Source organism: Pecten maximus, chromosome 14, assembly GCF_902652985.1.
Source record: "Pecten maximus chromosome 14, xPecMax1.1, whole genome shotgun sequence".
Lineage (NCBI taxonomy): Eukaryota > Metazoa > Mollusca > Bivalvia > Pectinida > Pectinidae > Pecten > Pecten maximus.
The window spans coordinates 22,062,530-22,086,936 of NC_047028.1; the positions used below are offsets into that span (position 1 = coordinate 22,062,530).

General features: G+C 35.1%; 1 protein-coding gene across 1 annotated transcript in view; it reads right to left on the reverse strand.

The window, feature by feature from the left end:
- Positions 1 to 4,310: 4,310 nt before the first annotated feature.
- LOC117342981 overlaps positions 4,311 to 24,407 on the reverse strand; it is a 47,339-nt gene continuing 27,242 nt past the window's right edge. The window contains 7 exon segments of the mRNA XM_033905312.1: positions 4,311 to 6,338; positions 8,844 to 8,855; positions 12,545 to 12,677; positions 18,563 to 18,695; positions 21,257 to 21,491; positions 21,494 to 22,116; positions 23,689 to 23,929. Coding sequence (XP_033761203.1) covers positions 6,276 to 6,338; positions 8,844 to 8,855; positions 12,545 to 12,677; positions 18,563 to 18,695; positions 21,257 to 21,491; positions 21,494 to 22,116; positions 23,689 to 23,929 — 1,440 coding nt within the window. The 3' untranslated portion in view covers positions 4,311 to 6,275.

Consider the following 24,407-nt stretch of genomic DNA (forward strand, 5'->3'; position numbering starts at 1 on the left):
AAAAGAAATAAAAGTTTACATTAAGTTGTCTAGGTCATCCTCATCACCCATCATTGGATTCCCATGGTTGATTGCACTATGCTACACTGATCAGTGTACCATAGCATAGCACGATCAACCATGGGTATCCGACGATGCCTCATCACATCATGTGTGATCTATTGTTGTATTATTGATGGTTAATTAATATACTGAGATATGTTCCACAGTATACAATAAACCTGTGTCATAAAAACATCGTAAACTATGATCTCAGCAGATCCAAGCTTATAGCTTAAACATTCTGCAGTAACTGTATTTTTACACCCTATTTTTAGCCCACCATCATCAGATGGTGGGCTATTCAAATCGCCCTGCGTCCGTGGTCCGTCGTCCGTCCGTCCGTCCGTCCGTCCCTCCGTCCCCCCGTCCCTCCGTCCGTCCGTAAACAATTCTTGTTATCGCTATTTCTCAGAAAGTACTGAAGGGATCTTTCTCAAATTTTATATGTAGGTTCCCCTTGGTACCTAGTTATGCATATTGCATTTTGAGACCAATCGGAAAACAACATGGCCGACAGGCAGCCATCTTGGATTTTGACAATTGAAGTTTGTTATCGCTAATTCTCAGAAAGCACTGAAGGGATCTTTCCCAAATTTCATATGTAGGTTCCCCCTGGTGCCTAGTTATGCATATTGCATTTTGAGACCAATCGGAAAACAACATGGCCGACAGGCAGCCATCTTGGATTTTGACAATTGAAGTTTGTTATCGCTATTTCTCAGAAAGTACAGAAGGGATCTTTCTCAAATTTCATATTTAGGTTCCCCTTGATGCTTAGTTATGCATATTGCATTTTGAGACTAATCGGAAAACAACATGGCCGACAGGCAGCCATCTTGGATTTCGACAATTGAAGTTTGTTATCGCTATTTCTAAGAAACTAATGAAGGGATCTTACTGAAATTTCATATTTAGGTTCCCGTTGATGCTTAGTTATGCATATTGCATTTTGAGATCAATCAGAAAACAACATGGCCGACAGGCAGCCATCTTGGATTTCGACAATTGAAGTTTGTTATCGCTATTTCTAAGAAACTAATGAAGGGATCTTACTGAAATTTCATATGTAGGTTCCCCGCGGTGTCTAGTTATGCATATTGCATTTTGAGACCAATCAGAAAACAACATGGCCAACAGGCAGCCATCTTGGATTTTGACAATCGAAGTTTGTTATCGCTATTTCTGAGAAAGTACTGAAAGGATCTTTCTCAAATTTCATATGTAGGTTCCCCTCGGTGCTTAGTTATGCATATTGCATTTTGAGACTGATCGGAAAACAACATGGCTGACAGGCAGCCATCTTGGATTTCGACAATTGAAATTTGTTATCGCTATTTCTAAGAAACTAATGAAGGGATATTCCTGAAATTTCATATGTAGGTTCCCCCTGGTGCCTAGTTATGCATATTGCATTTTGAGACCAATCGGAAAACAACATGGCCGACAGGCATCCATCTTGGATTTTGACAATTGAAGTTTGTTATCGCTATTCCTCAGAAAGTACTGAAGGGATCTTTCTCAAATTTCATATTTAGGTTCCCCTTGATAATAAGTTATGCATATTGGATTTTGAGACTAATCGGAAAACAACATGGCCGACAGGCAGCCATCTTGGATTTCGACAATTGAAGTTTGTTATCGCTATTTCTCAGAAAGCACTGAAGGGATCTTTCTCAAATTTCATAAGTAGGTTCCTCTTGGTGCCTAGTTATGCATATTGCATTTTGAGACCAATCGGAAAACAAGATGGCCGACAGGCAGCCATCTTGGATTTTGACAATGGAAGTTTGTTATCGCATTTCTCAGAAAGTAATGAAGGGATCTTTCTCAAATTTCATATGTAGGTTCCCCTTGGTACCTAGTTATGCATATTGTATTTTGAGACCAATCGGAAAACAACATGGCCGACAGGCAGCCATCTTGGATTTTGACAATTGAAGTTATTGCTAATTCTCAGAAAGCACTGAAGGGATCTTTCTCAAATTTCATATGTAGGTTCCCCTCAGTGCCTAGTTTTGCATATTGGGACCAATCCAAAAACAACATGGTCGACAGACAGCCATTATCGCTAAATCTTAAATTTTATATATAGGTTCCCCTTGTTTGAAAAGTACTAGCTATAGAGGGCTGTTTCTGAATTTACACAGATTAGTAAGACTTAGAGGAAGGGAAAAGTAGAGAAAAGATCAATCTGACATGGAACCTATGAAGATCATTTAATGGTGGGCGCCAAGATCCCTCTGGGATCTCTTGTTAACCAGTTGTGTTCTCGTGCTATGCAAGATTTCTTCTAGGTGCTGATTTAAAATCAGAACAAAGATTATATTTGTATGATTAAGTGTTGATACACAGATAGTTATTATATAGTGTATAAATAGTTTTTTTTTAATGACATTTTATGTATTATGAAAAATACAAATTTGTAATGTGCTAATTTGCAGGTGTAGTCACAGGGACTTTGCAAAAATTCCGTACCCCCAGCCCATATATATATTATGTAATTTTATAGTGGATAATATAATACATATATGGAACATGGGATTGGATTTTGTGCCCTGTCCCTGTGGGTCTAGTGATATATATTAACATCTTTATAAAAAAAATCATGTCTGAACACTACTACCAGATTGATTCAACAAAACTTAGTATGCACGATTGGTTTACTCCATCTTCTTTTCCCAAGATTGTTGCCATTGTTCCTGAAACTGAGGTCCCAGTTCCAAAATATTTTAGCCATAAAATGTGTAATATTTAAGATTTCTATCAAACTTATGTATTAAATGGTCATGGAAGATGGCATACAAAATCTACTGGACACGGAAATTTGTTTGTTGTCATGGTAACATTAACTGAGGTTTCTGATCAGTTGCAATTGGAAAAATTTAGTTAGCCATTGTCTGATATATACATTTTGTATCTGAAAATTGATAGGCAAGGGTTTTAAGGGATGGTATGTACAACCATTTTAATTTAAGATCATCTTCGTTGAAGAAATGGAGGACTCAAAAAATAAATAACGGAATCTGGTTAGAGGACAATCTTCGAGGATATAAAAAACATAGTTTATAGGCTTCACTTTCTAAATATTCACATTCACTAGAAATCCATATAAATTATGTCTCAAATTACTGAAATCCGTCTACAATATGTTAGGAATAACAGCCTACAATGATTTTAGTATTTCTATAATGTGCGAGTAGTGTTATGAATTTGAGAAATCATTTATAGACATCTTTGATTTGTGAAATCTTTGTTTTTTTTCATGATTTCATTTTAATGGTTTATGATATATATGTATATATATATACAATGTACTTGTTCTACAATTGGACATTTTTGTTGTTTGGTTGAATCTGATTATATAGTTTATATACATGCCTTTGTTGATGGAGTCACTATATTGAACTAGTGGGATACGCTTTTGTTAATAAAATCACAAAAATAGAAATTCACTTTGCTTGTTTTTTTAGTGACATAATATTATTTGTAAATGTTGTCACTTCTCTGTCACTCAGATGATGGAGCCAATTGTCTTTTTGTCTCAGGATGTAGAGCGTGGTATTATCACGCAAGTGACCTGGGTTCGATCGGGCACTCAACAAGAATGTGTTCTTCCCCGTTCTTTCACAAGACAAATTTCTTTCATGACCATCAGAAGTCTGTACTGTCATTTTTCTCTTAAAGTATGTCAATTATAGAACATAGGTCCAGTTCTTTTAGAGGTGATTACCTAATCAGTTTAAAAACAATTTAAAATTCTCAATCATTTTTGGTAAAACTAACTTGACAAAATTTTATAGCACTCTTCAGTCTCTTCCTACAAGCATGTTTTAACAAATTTTTAACAGGTATTGAAGTAAAGGATTAATGAGATTTTCAATAATCCTGTGATTATAAGCTAATCACCTTTTGAACAACTGGGCCTAGATATTCAATTATCTTATCAGCTGAAAGAAATGAAGGTGAAATCTTATATTCTCAAAAAATATCTCCAAATCCAAAATGGGTACCTTAAAATCACATACTGGCAGTTATGTTTACTGAACCAATAAAAGATTCCATCAAGAGTGTAACCATAGTTACAGGAGAGGAAAAATACATCAACCAGACCGGGACTTGAATCAGGGACCTCTGAAATCTAGATGGAAGATCTAACAATTTGAGCTACCTGGCCACCAGTTCATTACGTCGTGTTCTAATTGTATAGATTACATACAACCTATCGGAGTACCACTCTAGATCACAGATAGAAAACGCTTCAAATAAAACTCTTGAATTGTAATTTATTTCACATAAAATATATATAGATATTGGAGTTATGATTTGTGAAGCATGGTTTGAGGCAAATTGTTAATCATAAAATTATTTGACAAGCAACAGATGATAACACAAAGTTTCAGTATTTTTTCAAGTATCTATCACAGCATGTTTACAGTTTATCTGATATGTTTTGGAGCTCAAGGCCACAGTGAAGTTACAAGTGCAATATCAAATTAGTGCACAAACTCTGTTTCACTTCGAAATTCATTTCATAGTTACAAATATACATCAGTTTATGAGGAAAGATGCTTAAACAAGTGTACATATTATATATCTACAAATTAATACTTTAAGATATATCCCAAAGTATGCACTTGGAGCACACTGATCAACTACAGTACTGTAGTCTGTACATGAACAGATTAATTGTATTGTGCTTTCATTCCGTATTATTCTATAACAATATCTAGAGTCAAATTTAAGGGTTAAAATACGGTGAAATCCTCGCTCATTTCAAAGTTACTGGATATCACAAATCTGTACAATGAAATCTCTAAATTTTTCCTGGCAAAAAATATACAGAAAATCAAACTCTCAAAAGTTACAAGCACTTTATAGGATTTCTATTTCATTACAACACACAGTCAAAAGTACTGAAACGGCAGGACAAATGTCACGTAAGTATTCGTGTACAACTACACAGGATATCTCGGATAATAATGATATCTCTCAACATGGTTAAAGATACTGTACAGTATATCACACTTATTACCATGGTATACCATCCTATTGTTCTATCTCAATTTTCACTTAATATCATAATTTTTGAAACACACTTCCTCTCTAACAAATGACAATTGGTATCTATTATATAGCAAATACAAATGTACTAGTACTTGATGCAAACCATATGAAGTCCTAAATTGTTGACAAGTTTCAATTGCAAATCAAGACAATTTAACAAAATCTACATCTCCTGTTCAAAAACTACTTGCCTAGTTAAAGTATCCACTAAATAGAAAAGTTAATAAATTAAGTATATAACTGTACAATTCTATTCTGAGAGCAATAAATAAGGAAAGAATGCTTCCCTTATGTTACAAGAGTTAGGATATTCTCCTGGCACAATTAGACAAACATCTAACTTTCTAGTACAAATTATGCACTAAATACCATATAATGAACCTAAATAATGCTACACTGTAAGTAAACATGGTTTACCCTTCATTCAATATCTCAAGTACATTTGAATTAATTTACATTTTAATTTTCAATTTCTCCAGAAAATACAACACTATCTGGATCGTTTTTAAGCTAACTTGTCTAAGATAAATACTGTCAATGTAGTGTGGTTTTCATTGTAGGACATTTTGTGATCAAACACAGGAAGAATGCTACCAGCAATCTCTAGGCCCATACTCAAGCCGCTTACTATTGACGAACAAATCTTAAAGAAGGGACATAACTCTGTATTGATTGGATCCAAGTATCTAATTTTTGTATGTCACACTACCATTTTTAGTGCTACTCTGACAAAGTGACATCACCTTCAGTAAAGGGCAATTATAACTCTTTATATTTAACAAATGTCTATAATACCTTATTTTGGATATAACAAAGGGCCATAACTCTTTGTATAGTTGGTCAATAACTAATTTATGTATGTGACACACCAACATCCAAGGTGTTACCCTAACACGTAACAAAATTTAGTAAATTAGGTAACAGACTTTCAGAGAAAATCTATCCCACAGATCCTTGTGTAGTTACAATGGGGCACTGACATGGCATTACTTAATTATTTTGGTTCAATACATTTTTAGCTATCTGTCACCCCTGTCATGTGGCACTTTGATAACCCTGTCAGGTGACACTAAGACAGCCCTTTCGTGTGATACTGTGTTTGTAATGCCTCGTCATACGACAGTACAATTTTAATGCGCTCTGTCGTCTGATGATGCTGATGTCGTCTCTCACTTGCCATCCTTCTTCTGCTTCCGTAATTGCTCCTTCTTCTTCATGTTCTCATTCAGCTTCTGTAACAAGAAAAAACCAAATATGGCGATGATTAAATGGCTTCTCACTGTTATCCAATATCATTTATTTCACCCAGGCATCATCTTACACATACTTTTCTTCTGTTCTTGTACCTGACATTTAAATTAAGCAAAATTTTTCCTAGTTAACAATTCACATGACCTTTTATTGGAAAATAGACTGTAAATTACTGTATAAATCTTATTTTTTTCACTTGATAAGAAATGATAGAGAACGTGAAAAATTGAAAGTTAAAATTAGATTACAAATGAATTAAGTGTAATATTAAATGGTAAGCCGGGATTTGTTACCTTAGTATTGATAGCCGACATCTGTCAACTTGTTATCTAGTTAAGCTCCGACATGATGTTTTAGTTCCATTATCATAAACTTCAATATTATCCTTATAATAATTTTCAAAATTAATTACTTTATATAATATGTTTGTAATATTAGAATGGATTATATAATTTCTGGTATATATCAGACTACACCATTATATATATAGGTAGTACACATCACACTGAAGTTGAGTGGTGTACGTACAGCCATTAATTGATGACAATGATGTAGAATGACGGAATGACCAAAGATGAGATTTTGATAGGGATGCTGTATGATTTATGAAGATACAGGACAAAATGAATTGATAAGAGTTTTTTAGTAGATCAAATGATTGTAACTGACATTTAATTAAATGAATTGATATTATGCAGCCATAACTACAGACTACAGAGAATATCTTATTTTGGTGATTTTAACGTGATCAGGTTTCTTGTCTAGTGTTCGTCTTGCTTCAAGAGATGCTTTATTATACCCTTTGTATATTACATTTTAGCAGCTATCACGATGGTAAAACTTCTGAATGTAAAACATAAATTCTCTCTGTAACCATGGTAACTTGTATGTGAAGGGCACATCTTGTCTTTGTCACCATGACAACAAGTGAATGTAAACAGCTAACTGTTCTCCTGTCACCAAAGCAACCAATGTATGCATGTAAATCAATTAATCTCCCTGTGACCATGGCAGTATATGTTAACACAGCTATTTCCCAGTAACCATGGTTATATCTATATATATGTAAATCAGGGCTATTCTTCCAATCACCATGGTTACCTGGGAATAACATAATAACACATAGTTTATAAATACTACAGCAGCTTTCCCGTCACCATGGTGATGTGTGGTGACATCACAAATGAAGTGGGTGTGTTTGCTGAAAGAAATGATATAATGAAAACAGGAAAGAAGATTCTGACAGAAACCTGAAACAAACTGAAATAGCCATGAATGAACAGTTAATGCACAGCATGCCTTATATATGGGAAGAGGACATGATATATAGGATTCAAGCATTAATAATGGGAAGAAGGTTTGACAGACGTTTATGATACAGGAATGGGTAGATGGTCCAATGATTATGTTTTGACATCTAGTAATGTAATTATGAGGAGATGAAGTGATGGAGAGGTTTACTCCGGCCCTGCACACATTAACACACATGTCACACACACATTACTGTAGTTACGTGTGTTACTCACAACAGCCAATCTGGTCAGTCCTGTCACAAAACCGTAAAGTTTAGTTCCAGCTCACACAAAGGCACCCAACACACAATTACGTATTATTGTAACAAAGTTAGACTCAAGTTGGAACCAAAATCAACTTTGAAAATGCGATTGGTATCAAAATGGAATTTTGAAGATATGAATTATTTTACACCTAAGCAATTTCATGCCAGAGAAACAGCATAAACAAACTTTTTGTTTATGTTAACTCTCAAAATCCAAAATGGCTGCCTGTTAGCCATCTTGGTTTCTGATCAGTCCAAAATGTAATATGGATGAAAAGTCACCATGGGGAACACATGTGAAAATATTTTTTGAGCAAGATTCCTCTGGTATATATGGTAAATATCACCAACAAGGATGGTTTAAGGATGGACAGAGGGCAATTTGAACATCATATGATGTTGGGCTTAAAGCATATACACTATGTACATATCTATTGCAATCAGATTGCATTTGCTGATCATTAAAAAGGATTTCTAGTTATATGTATTTGGTAAGATGTAGCCTTCTTAACGCTTTTATTTGTAAAATGAACCAAATTAAGATTTTCAGAACTAAACATAAGTTATTTTGTAGATTACTGAAGTTATGGTTAGATGTTTTTAGCAGATTAGGGCAGACCGTGTACCAGTGTTTACATTCGGGGAAATACACACCCACACGAGAAGGAAAGGACAGGGGAGAGAACCTAGTGAGGATAAAATAAACACAAATTATTGACAAGGGAGACAACCTAGTGAGGATAAAATAAACATAAATTATTGACAAGGGAGACAACCTAGTGAGAATAAAATGAACACAAATCATTGACAGGGGAGACAACCTAGTGAGGAAAAAAAATTCTGACAGGGGAGACAACTTTGTGAATAAACACAGTTACTGACAGGGGAGACAACCTAGTGAGAATACAATGACAACACAGTTACTTACTATCAGCATCAACTAACAATATTTATATAATTCAGATAGTAATTTGTTTGTTCACCAAATATTTCTCAATATTGACAATTACACTTGACAAAAATAATAATTTGTCTGTTATTGGAAATTTATTTCTATATCATAATGTTTTCTATGTCATAATCTTTTTTTGTTCTTTATTTTCAATTGTCAGTGTCACATCATTTATGCATACAACTGAAGAACAAGAGATCCCAGAGGGATCTTGGCGCCCACCATTGAATGATCTTTATAGGTTCCATGTCAGATTGATCTTTTCTCTACTTTTCCCTTCTTCTAACTAATCTGTGTAAATTCAGAAACAGCCCTCTATATCTAGTACTTTTCAAACAAGGGGAACCTATATATAAAATTTAAGATTTAGCGATAATGGCTGTCTGTCGGCCATGTTGTTTTCCGATTGGTCCCAAAATGCAATACCAGGGACCAAGGGGAACCTACATATGAAATTTGAGAAAGATCCCTTCAGTACCTTCTGTACAATAGCGATAACAAACTTCAATTTTCAAAATACAAGATGGCTGCCTGTCAGCCAGGTTGTTTTCTGACTGGTCTCAAAATCCAATATGTATAACTAGACACAGAGGGCAACCTACAAATGAAATTCAGAAAGATCCTTTCAGCAATTTCTGATAAATAGCGATAACAATCTTCAATTGTCAAAATCCAAGATGGCTGCCTGTCGGCCATGTTGTTTTTCGATTGGTCTCAAAATGCAATATGCATAACTACGCACTGAGGGAAACCTACATATGAAATTTGAGAAAGATCCCTTCAGTACTTTCTGAGAAATAGCGATAACAAACTTCAATCGTCAAAATCCAAGATGACTGCCTGTCGGCCATGTTGTTTTCCGAATAGTCTCAAAATGCAATATGCATAACTAGGCACAGAGGGGAACCTACATATGAAATTTCAGAAAGATCCCTTCAGTACTTTCTGAGAAATAGTGATAACAAACTTCAATTGTCAAAATCCAAGATGGCTGCCTGTCGGCCATGTTGTTTTCAGATTAGTCTCAAAATGCAATATGCATAACTAGGCACCGAGGGAAACCTACATATGAAATTTCAGAAAGATCCCTTCATGAGTATCTGAGAAATAGCGATAACAAACTTCAATTGTCAAAATCCAAGATGGCTGCCTGTCGGCCATGTTGTTTTCCAATTGGTCTCAAAACACAATATGCATAACTAGGCACCAAGAGGAACCTTTATATGAAATTTCAGAAAGATCCCTTCATAAGTTTCTGAGAAATAGCGATAACAAACTTCAATTGTCAAAATCCAAGATGGCTGCCTGTCGGCCATGTTGTTTTCCGATTGGTCTCAAAATGCAATATGCATAACTAGGCACCAAGGGGAATCTACATATGAAATTTGAGAAAGATCCCTTCAGTACTTTCTCAGAAATAGCGATAACAAACTTCAATTGTCAAAATCCAAGATGGCTGCCTGTCGGCCATGTTGTTTTCCGATTGGTCTCAAAATGCAATATGCATAACTAGGCACCAAGGGGAATCTACATATGAAATTTGAGAAAGATCCCTTCAGTACTTTCTCAGAAATAGCGATAACAAACTTCAATTATCAAAATCCAAGATGGCTGCCTGTCGGCCATGTTGTTTTCCGATTGGTCTCAAAATGCAATATGCATAACTACGCACCAAGGGGAGTCTACATATGAAATTTGAGAAAGATCCCTTCAGTACTTTCTCAGAAATAGCGATAACAAACTTCAATTATCAAAATCCAAGATGGCTGCCTGTCGGCCATGCTGTTTTCCGATTGGTCTCAAAATGCAATATGCATAACTAGGCACCAAGGGAAGCCTACATATGAAATTTGAGAAAGATCCCTTCAGTACTTTCTCAGAAATAGCGATAACAAACTTCAATTATCAAAATCCAAGATGGCTGCCTGTCGCCATGTTGTTTTCCGATTGGTCTCAAAATGCAATATGCATAACTAGGCACCAAGGGAAGCCTACATATGAAATTTGAGAAAGATCCCTTCAGTACTTTCTCAGAAATAGCGATAACAAACTTCAATTATCAAAATCCAAGATGGCTGCCTGTCGCCATGTTGTTTTCCGATTGGTCTCAAAATGCAATATGCATAACTAGGCACCAAGGGAAGCCTACATATGAAATTTGAGAAAGATCCCTTCAGTACTTTCTCAGAAATAGCGATAACAAACTTCAATTGTCAAAATCCAAGATGGCTGCCTGTCGGCCATGTTGTTTTCCGATTGGTCTCAAAATGCAATATGCATAACTAGGCACCAAGGGGAACCCACATATGAAATTTGGGAAAGATCCCTTCAGTACTCTCTGAGGATTAGCGATAACAAGAATTGTTTACGGACGGACGGACGGAGGGACGGCCGGACGACGGACCACGGACGCAGGGCGATTTGAATAGCCCACCATCTGATGATGGTGGGCTAAAAATATGAAATTTTTTGAAAACTGCAGCAAATTTTTACTATCATGGCATGAAGTACTGATTTAACATAAGTCGACTAAATTGAAAAAAGAAAGTTAATGATATATATTTTCAGTAATTAAACAAAAGTTTAAATAAAAATATGGTTAAAATCATAATTTTTTCTAATGAAAAGATAATTAATAAATAATACTTTCTATAGACTGTTATAGGTAGTGAACAACACACATCTACTACAATCTAAAGTCAGTAATAACTAAACTACAGGTAACAAACGAGGTTAAAAAACAATCATTATATTTTAAATCAAAGATATATCAAATTCAATTATCTGCAAATGAATGTTACAAATTAATGGGGGAAAATGCTCAATGGCCATAAAGAATTTACCTTAGTCAAAAGAAACCATCATTTTAAACTCAACCTATGAGGTTTTAAACTCCAAAAATTTTAACCCAATATGAAATAGCCCCAATATCATTACCATTCCTTAACTTAAGGATATCTTTTAACTCAAAATTTTCCTTCAGAAAATGTCATTGGATTTAAGGAAGATTCCTTTACTAAGATTTAACCCTTAAATCCAACAATTCTTTTCTATAGAAAATTACAAGTTAAGGGATCTCCTGAAGTTAATGAACCTTGATAAAACCGGGGATCGATTCACTATTTAATGACTAACTGTAGACATAATTGTTGCATTAATGTCATTTTTGATGACAAATGAAAACTTTTACTGTAAAGTCTTAATATATAACAAGTTTTTCCACTGATATCATTCTTATTAATGTCCGGAGAGATTGCTAATTATTTTGAGAGGTGTAGAAATATCTGTTATAAGGATCTATAATACCCTGGCAGTTAAATCGAGAAATGTCTGACGTAACAAGGGAATGTTCAGGTGGATGTTTTAGGTTTCCTAAGTAATTACAATAAATTAAGCAAGCATTTTGCATTCCACAATCAAACCTTCATGCATGTCAAGAACATTGAACTCTGTACAGCACATTGTAAGGCAAGAGCATACATCAAATACTCAAAATGTAATTATTTTATTTATTACTTTTGCGAACTTATCAATGAAATCTTGGTAATCAATTATTAGGCATTAGGAACAAAATGTCAAGCATATGTTCAGTAAAATTAATCAATTCAGAACTACAGCAGAGGCAGCATACCACAACCCCATAAACAGTCAACTCATGTAACCTGGTATGTACTGACCTTCTGAAACTCCTTGACCTTGTTGCGGTTGGCAGTGGCGATGGCCTGTCGTTGCTGTTCTCTGTCCTCTGATTTTGGTGGTTCGTCGTCGTCAAGCCTGTTGGCTAACCTAAACAATCGAGGGTTGTACGCCCTAGATGTTAACAAGTCAGAAAATAAAACAATCAACCCCAGTTTGTAAGTGGAAGTCCGGAACACTGGTTCCCTTTACACCATCGGTGTCCAGCACAATCCTCACCATGAAAACCAGCCAATTGAATAATCTCTATTTAATAATATCTATTTAACTTGTCAAAGAAACCAGCTCTAAGTCTCCAGATAGTTCTCATAGAAACCAGCTAAGTCTCCAGCTAGTTCCCATAGAAACTAGTTTTTAGTCTCCCGCTAGTTCCCACAGAAATTGTCTATGAGTTGCCAGCTAGTTCCCACAGAAACTGTCTATGAGTCTTCAGCTAGTTCCCACAGAAATTGTCTATGAGTTGCCAGCTAGTTCTCACAGAAACCAACTATGAGTCTTCAGCTTAAGTTTCAATAGAAACCAGCTGTGAAAGTCTCCAGAAATTACCACAGAAACCAGCGGTGACGGTCTCCAACTGGTTTCTATAAAAACTTCCTGTGAGTTTCCAGCTAGTTACCATAGAAACCATCTGTAATAGTCTCCATTTTGTTACCATAAAAACCAGCTGTGAAAGTCTATAGCTAGTTACTATCGAAATTGTGATTAAAGCTGAGACAGTCTCCACTGGAGCTGGTTACCATAGAAACTAGAAATTACCGTCTCAAGCTATTTACCATAGGTAGCACACCACAGTAAGACAGCCTGGCCATGGGCAATTTTTTTGTTAAGCAAATAACTCCTGTATTATGATATGTATAAAAAATGAAAAAATAAATGTACACTATAATTGGTATATCCAGTATGAAGTAGTACATACAGGCTTCACATTTATTAAAACAAAAATCAATAAATTGGTTCCGGATTTTAAATCTAGTTTCCATAGAAATTATTGGAATCAGCATTGCATTTGACATGGTGAGGATTTATGCAGGATAAATTCTGGAACCAACAAGGTCTCACAATCAAAATCAACAGCATCAAAACTCATCAGAATGGTCTGACAGAGGAGGGAGGCATTATGTTGCAATGACAAATATTAATCAGATGGGTTGTCATGTGTTGTGTGTAATGATCAAACTCACATCAAGTCCCACAAAAACAGTACTTTCGTGACCAAACATCAGTATGGCTTATCAGGGGTATGTCGTTATACTCGAAATGCGTTTGTCACTGACAGCTAGCCCTATAAGTAACAAACCCATTAATGATTTCTTTGGCCATATACTGAGTCTGAATTTTGGCCCACATAACTGACTCTTTAGTGATTTCAGTGGTTCTTGCGGACTCCAGTTTTGAGCCTGTACATAACTGACCAACCAGTCAGTGGCCCATATTGAGACAAGCATTTAGCTCTTAAGCTAACTCCTGTTTTGCTTTCCCTCAATCTTATATAGTACTGTTGTAATTCATTGTATTACCCTCATCTGCCTATCAAAGTTATTGAAAGTTATGGCCCCCTTCATTAAATCATCACTTTTTCAGGATTTATATTATTGAGAATACAGACAATACTTAATGCTTCTTTATACAAGTGGCATTTCTAAATTTTCAGCAAGATAGTTTGAATAAAGAAATTGAACATCAACAATTCAATCTATATTTAAACAATTTGTTTGTAGATCCCAGAAATTTACATAGCAAAGAGTGCTTGCAATCGAGAAGAAATGTGCATTCTCAGTAACTATAGCAACAGATAGTCCTCAATAACAGCACTAGCATGCTGAGTGCCTAAGAGAATTAGCCAGGTAGTTACAGAGGTAAAATCTAGCCATTTATATGTTCAGCCTGATGAAGTTTCACTCTGGCAAATGTTTTATGATGAATAAGTGAATTCTGATTCTGATTTTTTTTATGGATTGAATTCTATCTAAACAGATAAACACAAATATGCCTTGGAAAACTGTCTTAAATAATGACATTGAAATACTGTCTTCATTAAGATATTACAACCATACCACTAAATCTAAGTCAATGAATGTTTTTATTATATAAAATTGTCTTTATATACTAAGCCTTACAACTTGTCATTAAATCTAAGTCTACAAGTTTTTTTTATTATTTTAAATTGTCTTTTTATACATACTAAGCCTTTGAGTAGATTAAAAAGATCAATATTAAGAATTTGAATTGAAATATTTTCAAAATAACTGAATTTAGCATTGATATCAACATTCATTTTAAATACATATGATTATTGATACGATATATGTAATGAAATATGAAATGATAAAAAAGATATCAATTTAAGCTGCAAATCACACATTCGCTTGATAAATTAAATATGCAAACTTAAACCAATTTTCATTATTATTAGACATTAACAAACTAACTGTTACTGGTAAAACAAAACCACACACCACCTTACACCTAAGTTAGTCAAACCATCTCAGATGTTATAAAGGTAAACACCACACCTTTAATTAGTCAATCCAGGTGTAATACAGGTAAACACTTAATGCAAAAACAAGTAACACATGCTCAAACTGACACCAACATGATGTTAATTTCCACAAAGGTCAAGGACACGTAACAAGGTCAATGTCATGCGGACAATACACTATGTGACAGGTGAGTGACAACACACGATATGATGCTGTGATATTATGAATTGTGAGACATTGATATGTACCACAAGGAAGCATTTCAAATTTTCTTAATTGACAGATTTGATCAAAATCATAAAAAAACAAGAATTCACCGATTTCAAAATTTAGTTTTAGGTATAAATCATATTTGCACAACTATTAATTCCAGGTTTCCATTATCAAGATATTTTTCCTGAAACTTTTCTTCATAATTTGAATTTTTGTCTTTAAATGTACGATGAAATTATTGAATTCAAATCTTTAAAATTTCAATCTGTTTTAATAGAAAGAAATGCTTCCTCTGCCTTCCACTTACAACAAATAGTATAAACAAGCTATGTAGCAACCCCAGTTGTATCTTTATTGTAAGCTATTCTCTATATATAGCTCAATTAGACATGATATATTGATATCTTAGCCAAGTAAGGTACTATTCATATTACTTTCTCAGCTCAGATATATTACTTTCTAAGAAAACTAGGATATATGATCATATTACTTTCTAAATTAACTAAGATATATGATGTTACTTTCTAAGTGAACCAGGATATATGATGTTACTTTTTAAGTTAACTAGGATATATAATATTACTTTCTATGTTAACCAGGGTATATCAAAATACTTTCTAAGTTAACTAGGATATATGATATTACTTTCTAAGCTAATTAGGATATATTATTATTACATTACTTTCTAAGTTAACTAGGATGTATAATATTACTTTCTAAGCTAATTAGGATATATTGTCTTTCTTTCTAAGCTAATTAGGATATATTGTCTTTCTTTCTAAGCTAATTAAGTTATTAAATATAATACTAATATTACTTTCCCCGTAAAGTAAGATATTCAATAAGATTTAAAAATTCATCAGTTTGTTATTGAAATGAGATATTTTAAGATATTATTTTCCTCAGTTATATATTTAGAAATTTTATCACATGATTGCCGTGATATTTTGTGGATACATATGTTGTACTTATTGTATATGAAGTAGTTTTATATGAGGTATTGTGAACGTCATCAGTTGACAATGAACTGACATTCCACAATTTCAAACTATGACATCATAACAGAAATGAATATAGATATTACATTCAACTAGACTTCATGACTCAGATAATATAAATGAAAATTTTAATCAATTGAAAAAAATAATATATTTTCTTTCCATTTCATTCTAGATTAATAAATCTCATCAAGCATTTCATTTTAGCGTGACAGATGCTTAATAAAATGAAAAAAAAAAAAAAAATTCCAGTTACATTTAAATTTTCATAAAATTGAAATATCATACATAAGATCATATAAAATTTCTTTTGTAGTTGATTAATACAATTTCAATAAAAGAAGCTGCTTAAGCTATTAAATTACATATCATATTATAATAAGCTATCAAATTATATAAGCTAATAAATTATATATAAGCTATTAAATTAGAAAGATATTAGTGTTTTGTTTTCTGTTAGTTGTAAGGAAAGTGAAATTGGTTGAACAACTGACTTTCATTTCTTTAAAAAAAGCAAGAATTATAATGCAGAATTATATATTTACGTATATATTTCTAAGCCGAACAAAAATGAAGCAAAATTCAATCAATATGTTATATTATTTAGGTTGAAATTAAGACTAAATCTGAGTGCTTTGTAAACCATCTATTTATATCCTGTATGATCAGGGTTGAAATTACACTGTATTTTTAATTTTTATTAAATACAAACTTAAACCTACATATTTATAAAGATATTTTTTTTTCAAAGAAAACTGCATTGTATTCTTAATTTTTATCAAATCTGATCAGTTGAATGTTATACTTTGTTTTGATTACTGCTCTACTGACAAGCTTCATGCAGCACAATATCAACAATTAGACAACACTCAGACAACACTCAGTACATTACACAACACCCAGCACATTACACAACACACAGCACATTACACAACACACAGTACATTACAAAACACACAGTGCATTACACAACACTCAGTACATAATACAAAATTCAGCACATTAAATAAGATGAGATAATACACACAAACAGCTACAAAGTACACACAAACAACTACAATGTACACAAAACAACTACAATGTACACAAAACATTGACAAAGTACACAAACAACAACAACAAACACAAAACAACTTCAATGTACACAAAACATTGACAAAGTACACAAACAACAACAACAAACACAAAACAACTTCAATGTCCACATAACAATTCCCATGCACACAAAAAAACTTCAACACAATGTACACAAAACAACTATAACACAATGTACACAAAACAACTACAACACAAACCAACTACAACACAATGTACACTTAACAACTTCAATGTACACAAAACTACAAAATACACAAACCAACTACAACACAATGTACACTTAACAACTTCAATGTACACAAAACTACAAAATACACAAACCAACTACAACACAATGTACACTTAACAACTTCAATGTACACAAAACAACTTCAATGTACACAAATCAACTACAAGCAACACAAAACAACTACAATGTATATAAAACAACTACTATGTACACAAAACATTTACATAGTACACAAAACAACTTCAATGTACACAAAACATTTACAAAGTACACAAACAACTTCAACAAACAAAAGACAACTTCAATGTACACACAACTTCAATGTACACAAAACAACTTCAATGTCCATAAAAAATTTCCATGTACACAAATCATGTACTATGTACACAAAACATCTACAATGTACACAAAACTACAATGTACACAAAACAACTACAACACAATGTACACAAAAACAACTACAACACAATGTACACAAAACAACTACAACACAATGTACACAAAAACAACTACAACACAATGTACACAAAAACAACTACAACACAATGTACACAAAACATCTACAACACAATGTACACAAAAACAACTACAATGTACACAAAACTACAATGTACACAAAACAACTACAACACAATGTACACAAAACTACAATGTACACAAAACAACTACAATACAATGTTCACAAAACAACTACAACACAATGTACACAAAAAATTGCAATGGACACAAAACAACTACAATGTACACAATAATTACACCACTACTCTATGTTCAGGAGGTGAATAGTAGAAATGCACATACACTAAAGCATGATTAGATAAAAAGGAAACGCTGAAGAGGCTTTACTGAAAACCCAAAGCATTATGATAATCATGGAATGACTACCATACAAACATTGAGATTATTAAGAATATTAATTCTATAACCATCACCACTATCTACAAGCCAAACTATTAGCTACTGGCAGTGTAACAATATTACCTCATATGGCGCTCGTACACAATTTTGTCAGCAGCACGTTTTTTCTCCTCTTCCGTCATAGGAGTTTCTTTAGAGACAACTTTTGTCGAGCTGGAAGGTGCTTCCTTGGACTGAACTGGCTGAGGGGGCGGAGCTGAAAGCCAACCAGCAAACATACAATGAGTAGAGTGTCATAGGGACAACATCCCTGACTAGCTACAGTAACCATCCCTGACTAGCTACAGTAAACATCCCTGACTAGCTACAGTAACCATCCCTGACTAGCTACAGTAACCATCCCTGACTAGCTACAGTAAACATCCCTGACTAGCTACAGTAAACATCCCTGACTAGCTACAGTAAACATCCCTGACTAGCTACAGTAACCATCCCTGACTAGCTACAGTAAACATCCCTGACTAGCTACAGTAAACATCCCTGACTAGCTACAGTAAACATCCCTGACTAGCTACAGTAAACATCCCTGACTAGCTACAGTAAACATCCCTGACTAGCTACAGTAAACATCCCTGACTAGCTACAGTAAACATCCCTGACTAGCTACAGTAAACATTCCTGACTAGCTACAGTAAACATCCCTGACTAGCTACAGTAACCATCCCTGACTAGCTACAGTAACCATCCCTGACTAGCTACAGTAAACATCCCTGACTAGCTACAGTAAACATTCCTGACTAGCTACAGTAACCATCCCTGACTAGCTACAGTAAACATCCCAGACTAGCTACAGTAAACATCCCTGACTAGCTACAGTAAACATCCCAGACTAGCTACAGTAAACATACAATGAGTATAGTGTCATAGGGACAACATCCCTGACTAGTTACAGTAACCATCCCTGACTAGCTACAGTAAACATTCCTGACTAGCTACAGTAACCATCCCTGACTAGCTACAGTAACCATCCCTGACTAGCTACAGTAAACATCCCTGACTAGCTACAGTAAACATCCCAGACTAGCTACAGTAAACATCCCAGACTAGCTACAGTAAACATCCCTGACTAGCTACAGTAAACATCCCTGACTAGCTACAGTAACCATCCCTGACTAGCTACAGTAAACATACAATGAGTAGAGTGTCATAGGGACAACATCCCTGACTAGCTACAGTAAACATCCCAGACTAGCTACAGTAAACATCCCTGACTAGCTACAGTAAACATCCCTGACTAGCTACAGTAAACATTCCTGACTAGCTACAGTAAACATACAATGAGTAGAGTGTCATAGGGACAACATCCCTGACTAGCTACAGTAACCATCCCTGACTAGCTACAGTAACCATCCCTGACTAGCTACAGTAAACATTCCTGACTAGCTACAGTAAACATCCCTGACTAGCTACAGCAAACATTCCTGACTAGCTACAGTAAACATACAATGAGTAGAGTGTCATAGGGACAACATCCCTGACTAGCTACAGTAAACATCCCTGACTAGCTACAGTAACCATCCCTGACTAGCTACAGTAAACATCCCTGACTAGCTACAGTAAACATCCCTGACTAGCTACAGTAAACATCCCTGACTAGCTACAGTAAACATCCCTGACTAGCTACAGTAACCATCCCTGACTAGCTACAGTAAACATACAATGAGTAGAGTGCCATAGGGACAACATCCCTGACTAGCTACAGTAACCATCCCTGACTAGCTACAGTAAACATTCCTGACTAGCTACAGTAAACATCCCTGACTAGCTACAGTAAACATACAATGAGTAGAGTGTCATAGGGACAACATCCCTGACTAGCTACAGTAACCATCCCTGACTAGCTACAGTAAACATCCCTGACTAGCTACAGTAAACATCCCTGACTAGCTACAGTAAACATCCCTGACTAGCTACAGTAACCATCCCTGACTAGCTACAGTAAACATCCCTGACTAGCTACAGTAAACATCCCTGACTAGCTACAGTAAACATCCCTGACTAGCTACAGTAACCATCCCTGACTAGCTACAGTAAACATTCCTGACTAGCTACAGTAAACATCCCTGACTAGCTACAGTAAACATACAATGAGTAGAGTGTCATAGGGACAACATCCCTGACTAGCTACAGTAACCATCCCTGACTAGCTACAGTAAACATCCCTGACTAGCTACAGTAACCATCCCTGACTAGCTACAGTAAACATTCCTGACTAGCTACAGTAAACATCCCTGACTAGCTACAGTAAACATACAATGAGTAGAGTGTCATAGGGACAACATCCCTGACTAGCTACAGTAAACATCCCTGACTAGCTACAGTAAACATCCCTGACTAGCTACAGTAAACATCCCTGACTAGCTACAGTAAACATCCCTGACTAGCTACAGTAAACATCCCTGACTAGCTACAGTAACCATCCCTGACTAAAACAAAGAAAACGATGAAAATGACAAAATCCAACTGTTGATCTCTCATGGATGGTTTGTAGATCTAGAGTTCAGAGAGGTTTGATATCACAATTTAATGATAATTGGAGAAATAAGTCACATTGATCAGTTCACACATAACAACCGATTGTCTAATTAACATCTGCTTGAAACTCTGGGATCAAACCAGATGATTACACAGCTTCATAGCGTGTAGACTTCTATATTAGTCAGCAGGAAAACTTTCAGGTTTCATACTTCTAACAAATGATTCGAGGCACAATATCACTTACTAAATCAGAGGAATTGTGTGGACAAGTGTACCCACCTGCTGACTTGACACTTCGGCTTTTTTTCCACGAGGAGAGAGTTTTGGACAATCCTGTTGGGCCCACTGATCGTGTCACCCCACTTTCCTCAGTGTCCTTTGACTTTTGACCTGCACTTGGTGCTGATCCTGGACGCTTTGATTCAGCTGGTTGTGTTTTCTTCAATGAACTTAACAGGTCCCCTTTGTGAGAGGTCAGAAAGTCTGCAAGACTGACCACAGCACCCGCTTTAACTTTCCCTAGCTGACGGAGATTTGGGGACTTCTTTCACAGCCCTTTTTACCGCCATCTTTCTTTGTTTGTAAGGCCTTGTTTAGGTATGTTCCAGGAACTTTGGGTGCCGGTTTCTTTTTCCCTTTTTGGGGTTCCTCAGCAACCTCAAACATTTTACGTCTTTCACCGACTTTGTTGCCTAACCTTGTATCTTTGGCAGAATCTGATGAGTCAGCAGACGGCCTTGATGACAAAGTCTGTTCTGTAGATGTCCTAGTAGAAGAAGAATCCAGAGACCTAGCTACTTGAGATTCGGATGAGTTCCTGGAAGAACCAGAATCTAAAGAACGTAAAATGACTGGTTGAGCTGGTTTCTGGTCAGCTGTAGTTTGTTTATCTCCTTCATCGTCCAGTAGTTTTGACCAGGACACTGGTGGTTTACTAGGCTCCTGTTGGCTGCTGAACTTCATAGATAAAGACATAGTCGGACTGACCATCACAGGTACGGCGTGGAACAGCGTTTCTGACCCCGAGTCACTTCCTGTGTCATCACCCTCTTCAATGGGTGGGGGTGGCGGGGCATAGCGAGGTGGAGACAATGTTCGGGCAGTGCTTGGACTATCGTACGACTTGGATGTAGTGAAATCTAAAACATACGTTTAAGTTAACAATATTAATTTAACAGTTCTAAAACAAGTAATATTCATCGAACGAATCACACCTTTAAAATCAATACATGCATAACCTATTTCAACTGTTGGTATTTAAGAAACATTTGAATCATTTCAAGAATCTTTGTATTTTCGTAGTGCTTAATCTGAACAAGTTATACAGTCCTGTTACAATTATTATGTAAAAGACAGCGAAGTTAATCTCGGAGTCTTTATTTGTTAGAATCATAACTTCTTAGGATGTTTTTGTTTATGATTTCAAATGTTCATGCTCATTTTTCAACAGTGTATATGCTTAGTTACAATGGAAGTCCTCAAAATGGAGCATTCTGGAAATTTACCTCTTTGTTTAATATAAATTTCAAAAATGCATTTCTTACATTTTTTACTGTTAATCAGTTAAAGAATTTCGTTTATTAGTGTCAGTAAAAAAAAAACACCATATTTTTATTCATTTTTGAACATTATGGAAAATAGGACCCTCCATTCCCTCTCCCTGCAACTTCAAAGAAGTGAGGTATTTTTCAAATAATTCACAATCGTTACTTACAAATGGACTTTCCGGGTATCTTACTATATTACAACACTTCTTCTAAAATTTTGTTGGCTAGCCATTCAATTTAAACGTTCCATGTGTAACATAGGTTTTGGAGGGCAGTGTATTTCAGAGAGATATCTTTCCAAGTGTACTAGAAGTCTTGGAGGGCAGTGTATACTGTAACCATATGTCTTACTTGTATTGGAGGGCAGTGTATACTGTAACCATATGTCTTACTTGTATTGATGAAAGAGTTTGACCTTGGAGGGCAGTGTATACTGTAACCATATGTCTTACTTGTATTGGAGGGCAGTGTATACTGTAACCATATGTCTTACTTGTATTGATGAAAGAGCTTGACCTCAGAAATTACAGAGTGTATTTACCACAATTATCATATAAATAAAATTAATGTACTTTGTGTAGAACAGGATCGTTAAAGTGAACTAACTGGTTTGTCTATTTTTTACTATAGTGTTTCAGCATAAATCTTAAAGCACATGTCATAGATTTTGCTGAAAGCAATATAAAATCACAAGGTCCATTCTTATTTCATAGTCTTGTTTTGACCCCCAGCATAAGCCATACTTACTCCAACAATGTTAGAGGTTTTACACGGCGAGATACTTTTGATAGGCGCCAGTCGCAGTCGGCAAAATAATATCCGATAGAAAAAGAGCCGACCAGCGGCCTCTTATGTTATAGGAGTAAAGCCATACTGTGTTACATGCAATGTCATGGAAAGTGTCCTGGGCCCATGGGCCAGTTGCTCAAAAAGGTGATTAGCTTAATCACTTGATAAGTGAAAATTTATTTTTCACTTGTTGAATTATGAATTATTTGAATTATGTCAGTTGGAAGAGAATTAAGAATTATAGAATTTCATAAAGTTTTGTCAAGATAGTTCTACCAGAAATTATTATATCAGGATTTGAAAAATGTCGTAAAAATGTGATTAGCCTAATCAACAACTGGCCCCTGGTACAAATTTGAGTGTAAGCTATGTTACCTGCAATATCATGGAAAGTGTCTTGCGTAGACTTGGAATGTGAGTTCGACACATCAGGATCAGTCATGCTAGCTTCGTGTTGTTCAAACGACAGTGTGGAATCGCTGCTGGCAGTGCCGTTGCTTCTGACCCCAGATTTCCGGGGTGTCTGACCGATGTCTTCCTGTACCATACTGTTGTTTGAACTGAGTGAGATCAGTGTCAAGTTAGGCTCTTCAGATATACCCGACTCGTAGCCAAGCTGTAAGGACATCAATATCACCGAATTATAAGTAATTAACTTGAAATAAAGGGCTATCAACAATAATTTACCAATAGATTTCACTAGACAAATTTCTTGTACCCAAAGTATAATATATTGGCAGTGACAAGTTGAATTGATAAAAGATGATGAAAGATGTGAAGTGAAAATTATGATTAGGGCTATTCTAGTAAATTTCTGCCAGATGGGATGAATCCGCATTTGTCAAACTGGATCCATCGAAAAAAAAGTGATTTAATTTAAACACTACAGCTGTTTTCTCCTGCACCCACCATGCACATACTTTCTTTATTTCCGAGTCCTCCCGTTATAAGCCCTTATATACAAACATTTTATGATAACATTATTTTCCTACAACTTCTACAATTTTAGATCAATACCAATTTTCATGTAATATTTCAAAAGTCAATTGCAATATGCATGCATTTGAAAGATGTCTGAACAAGATTTCAAATAG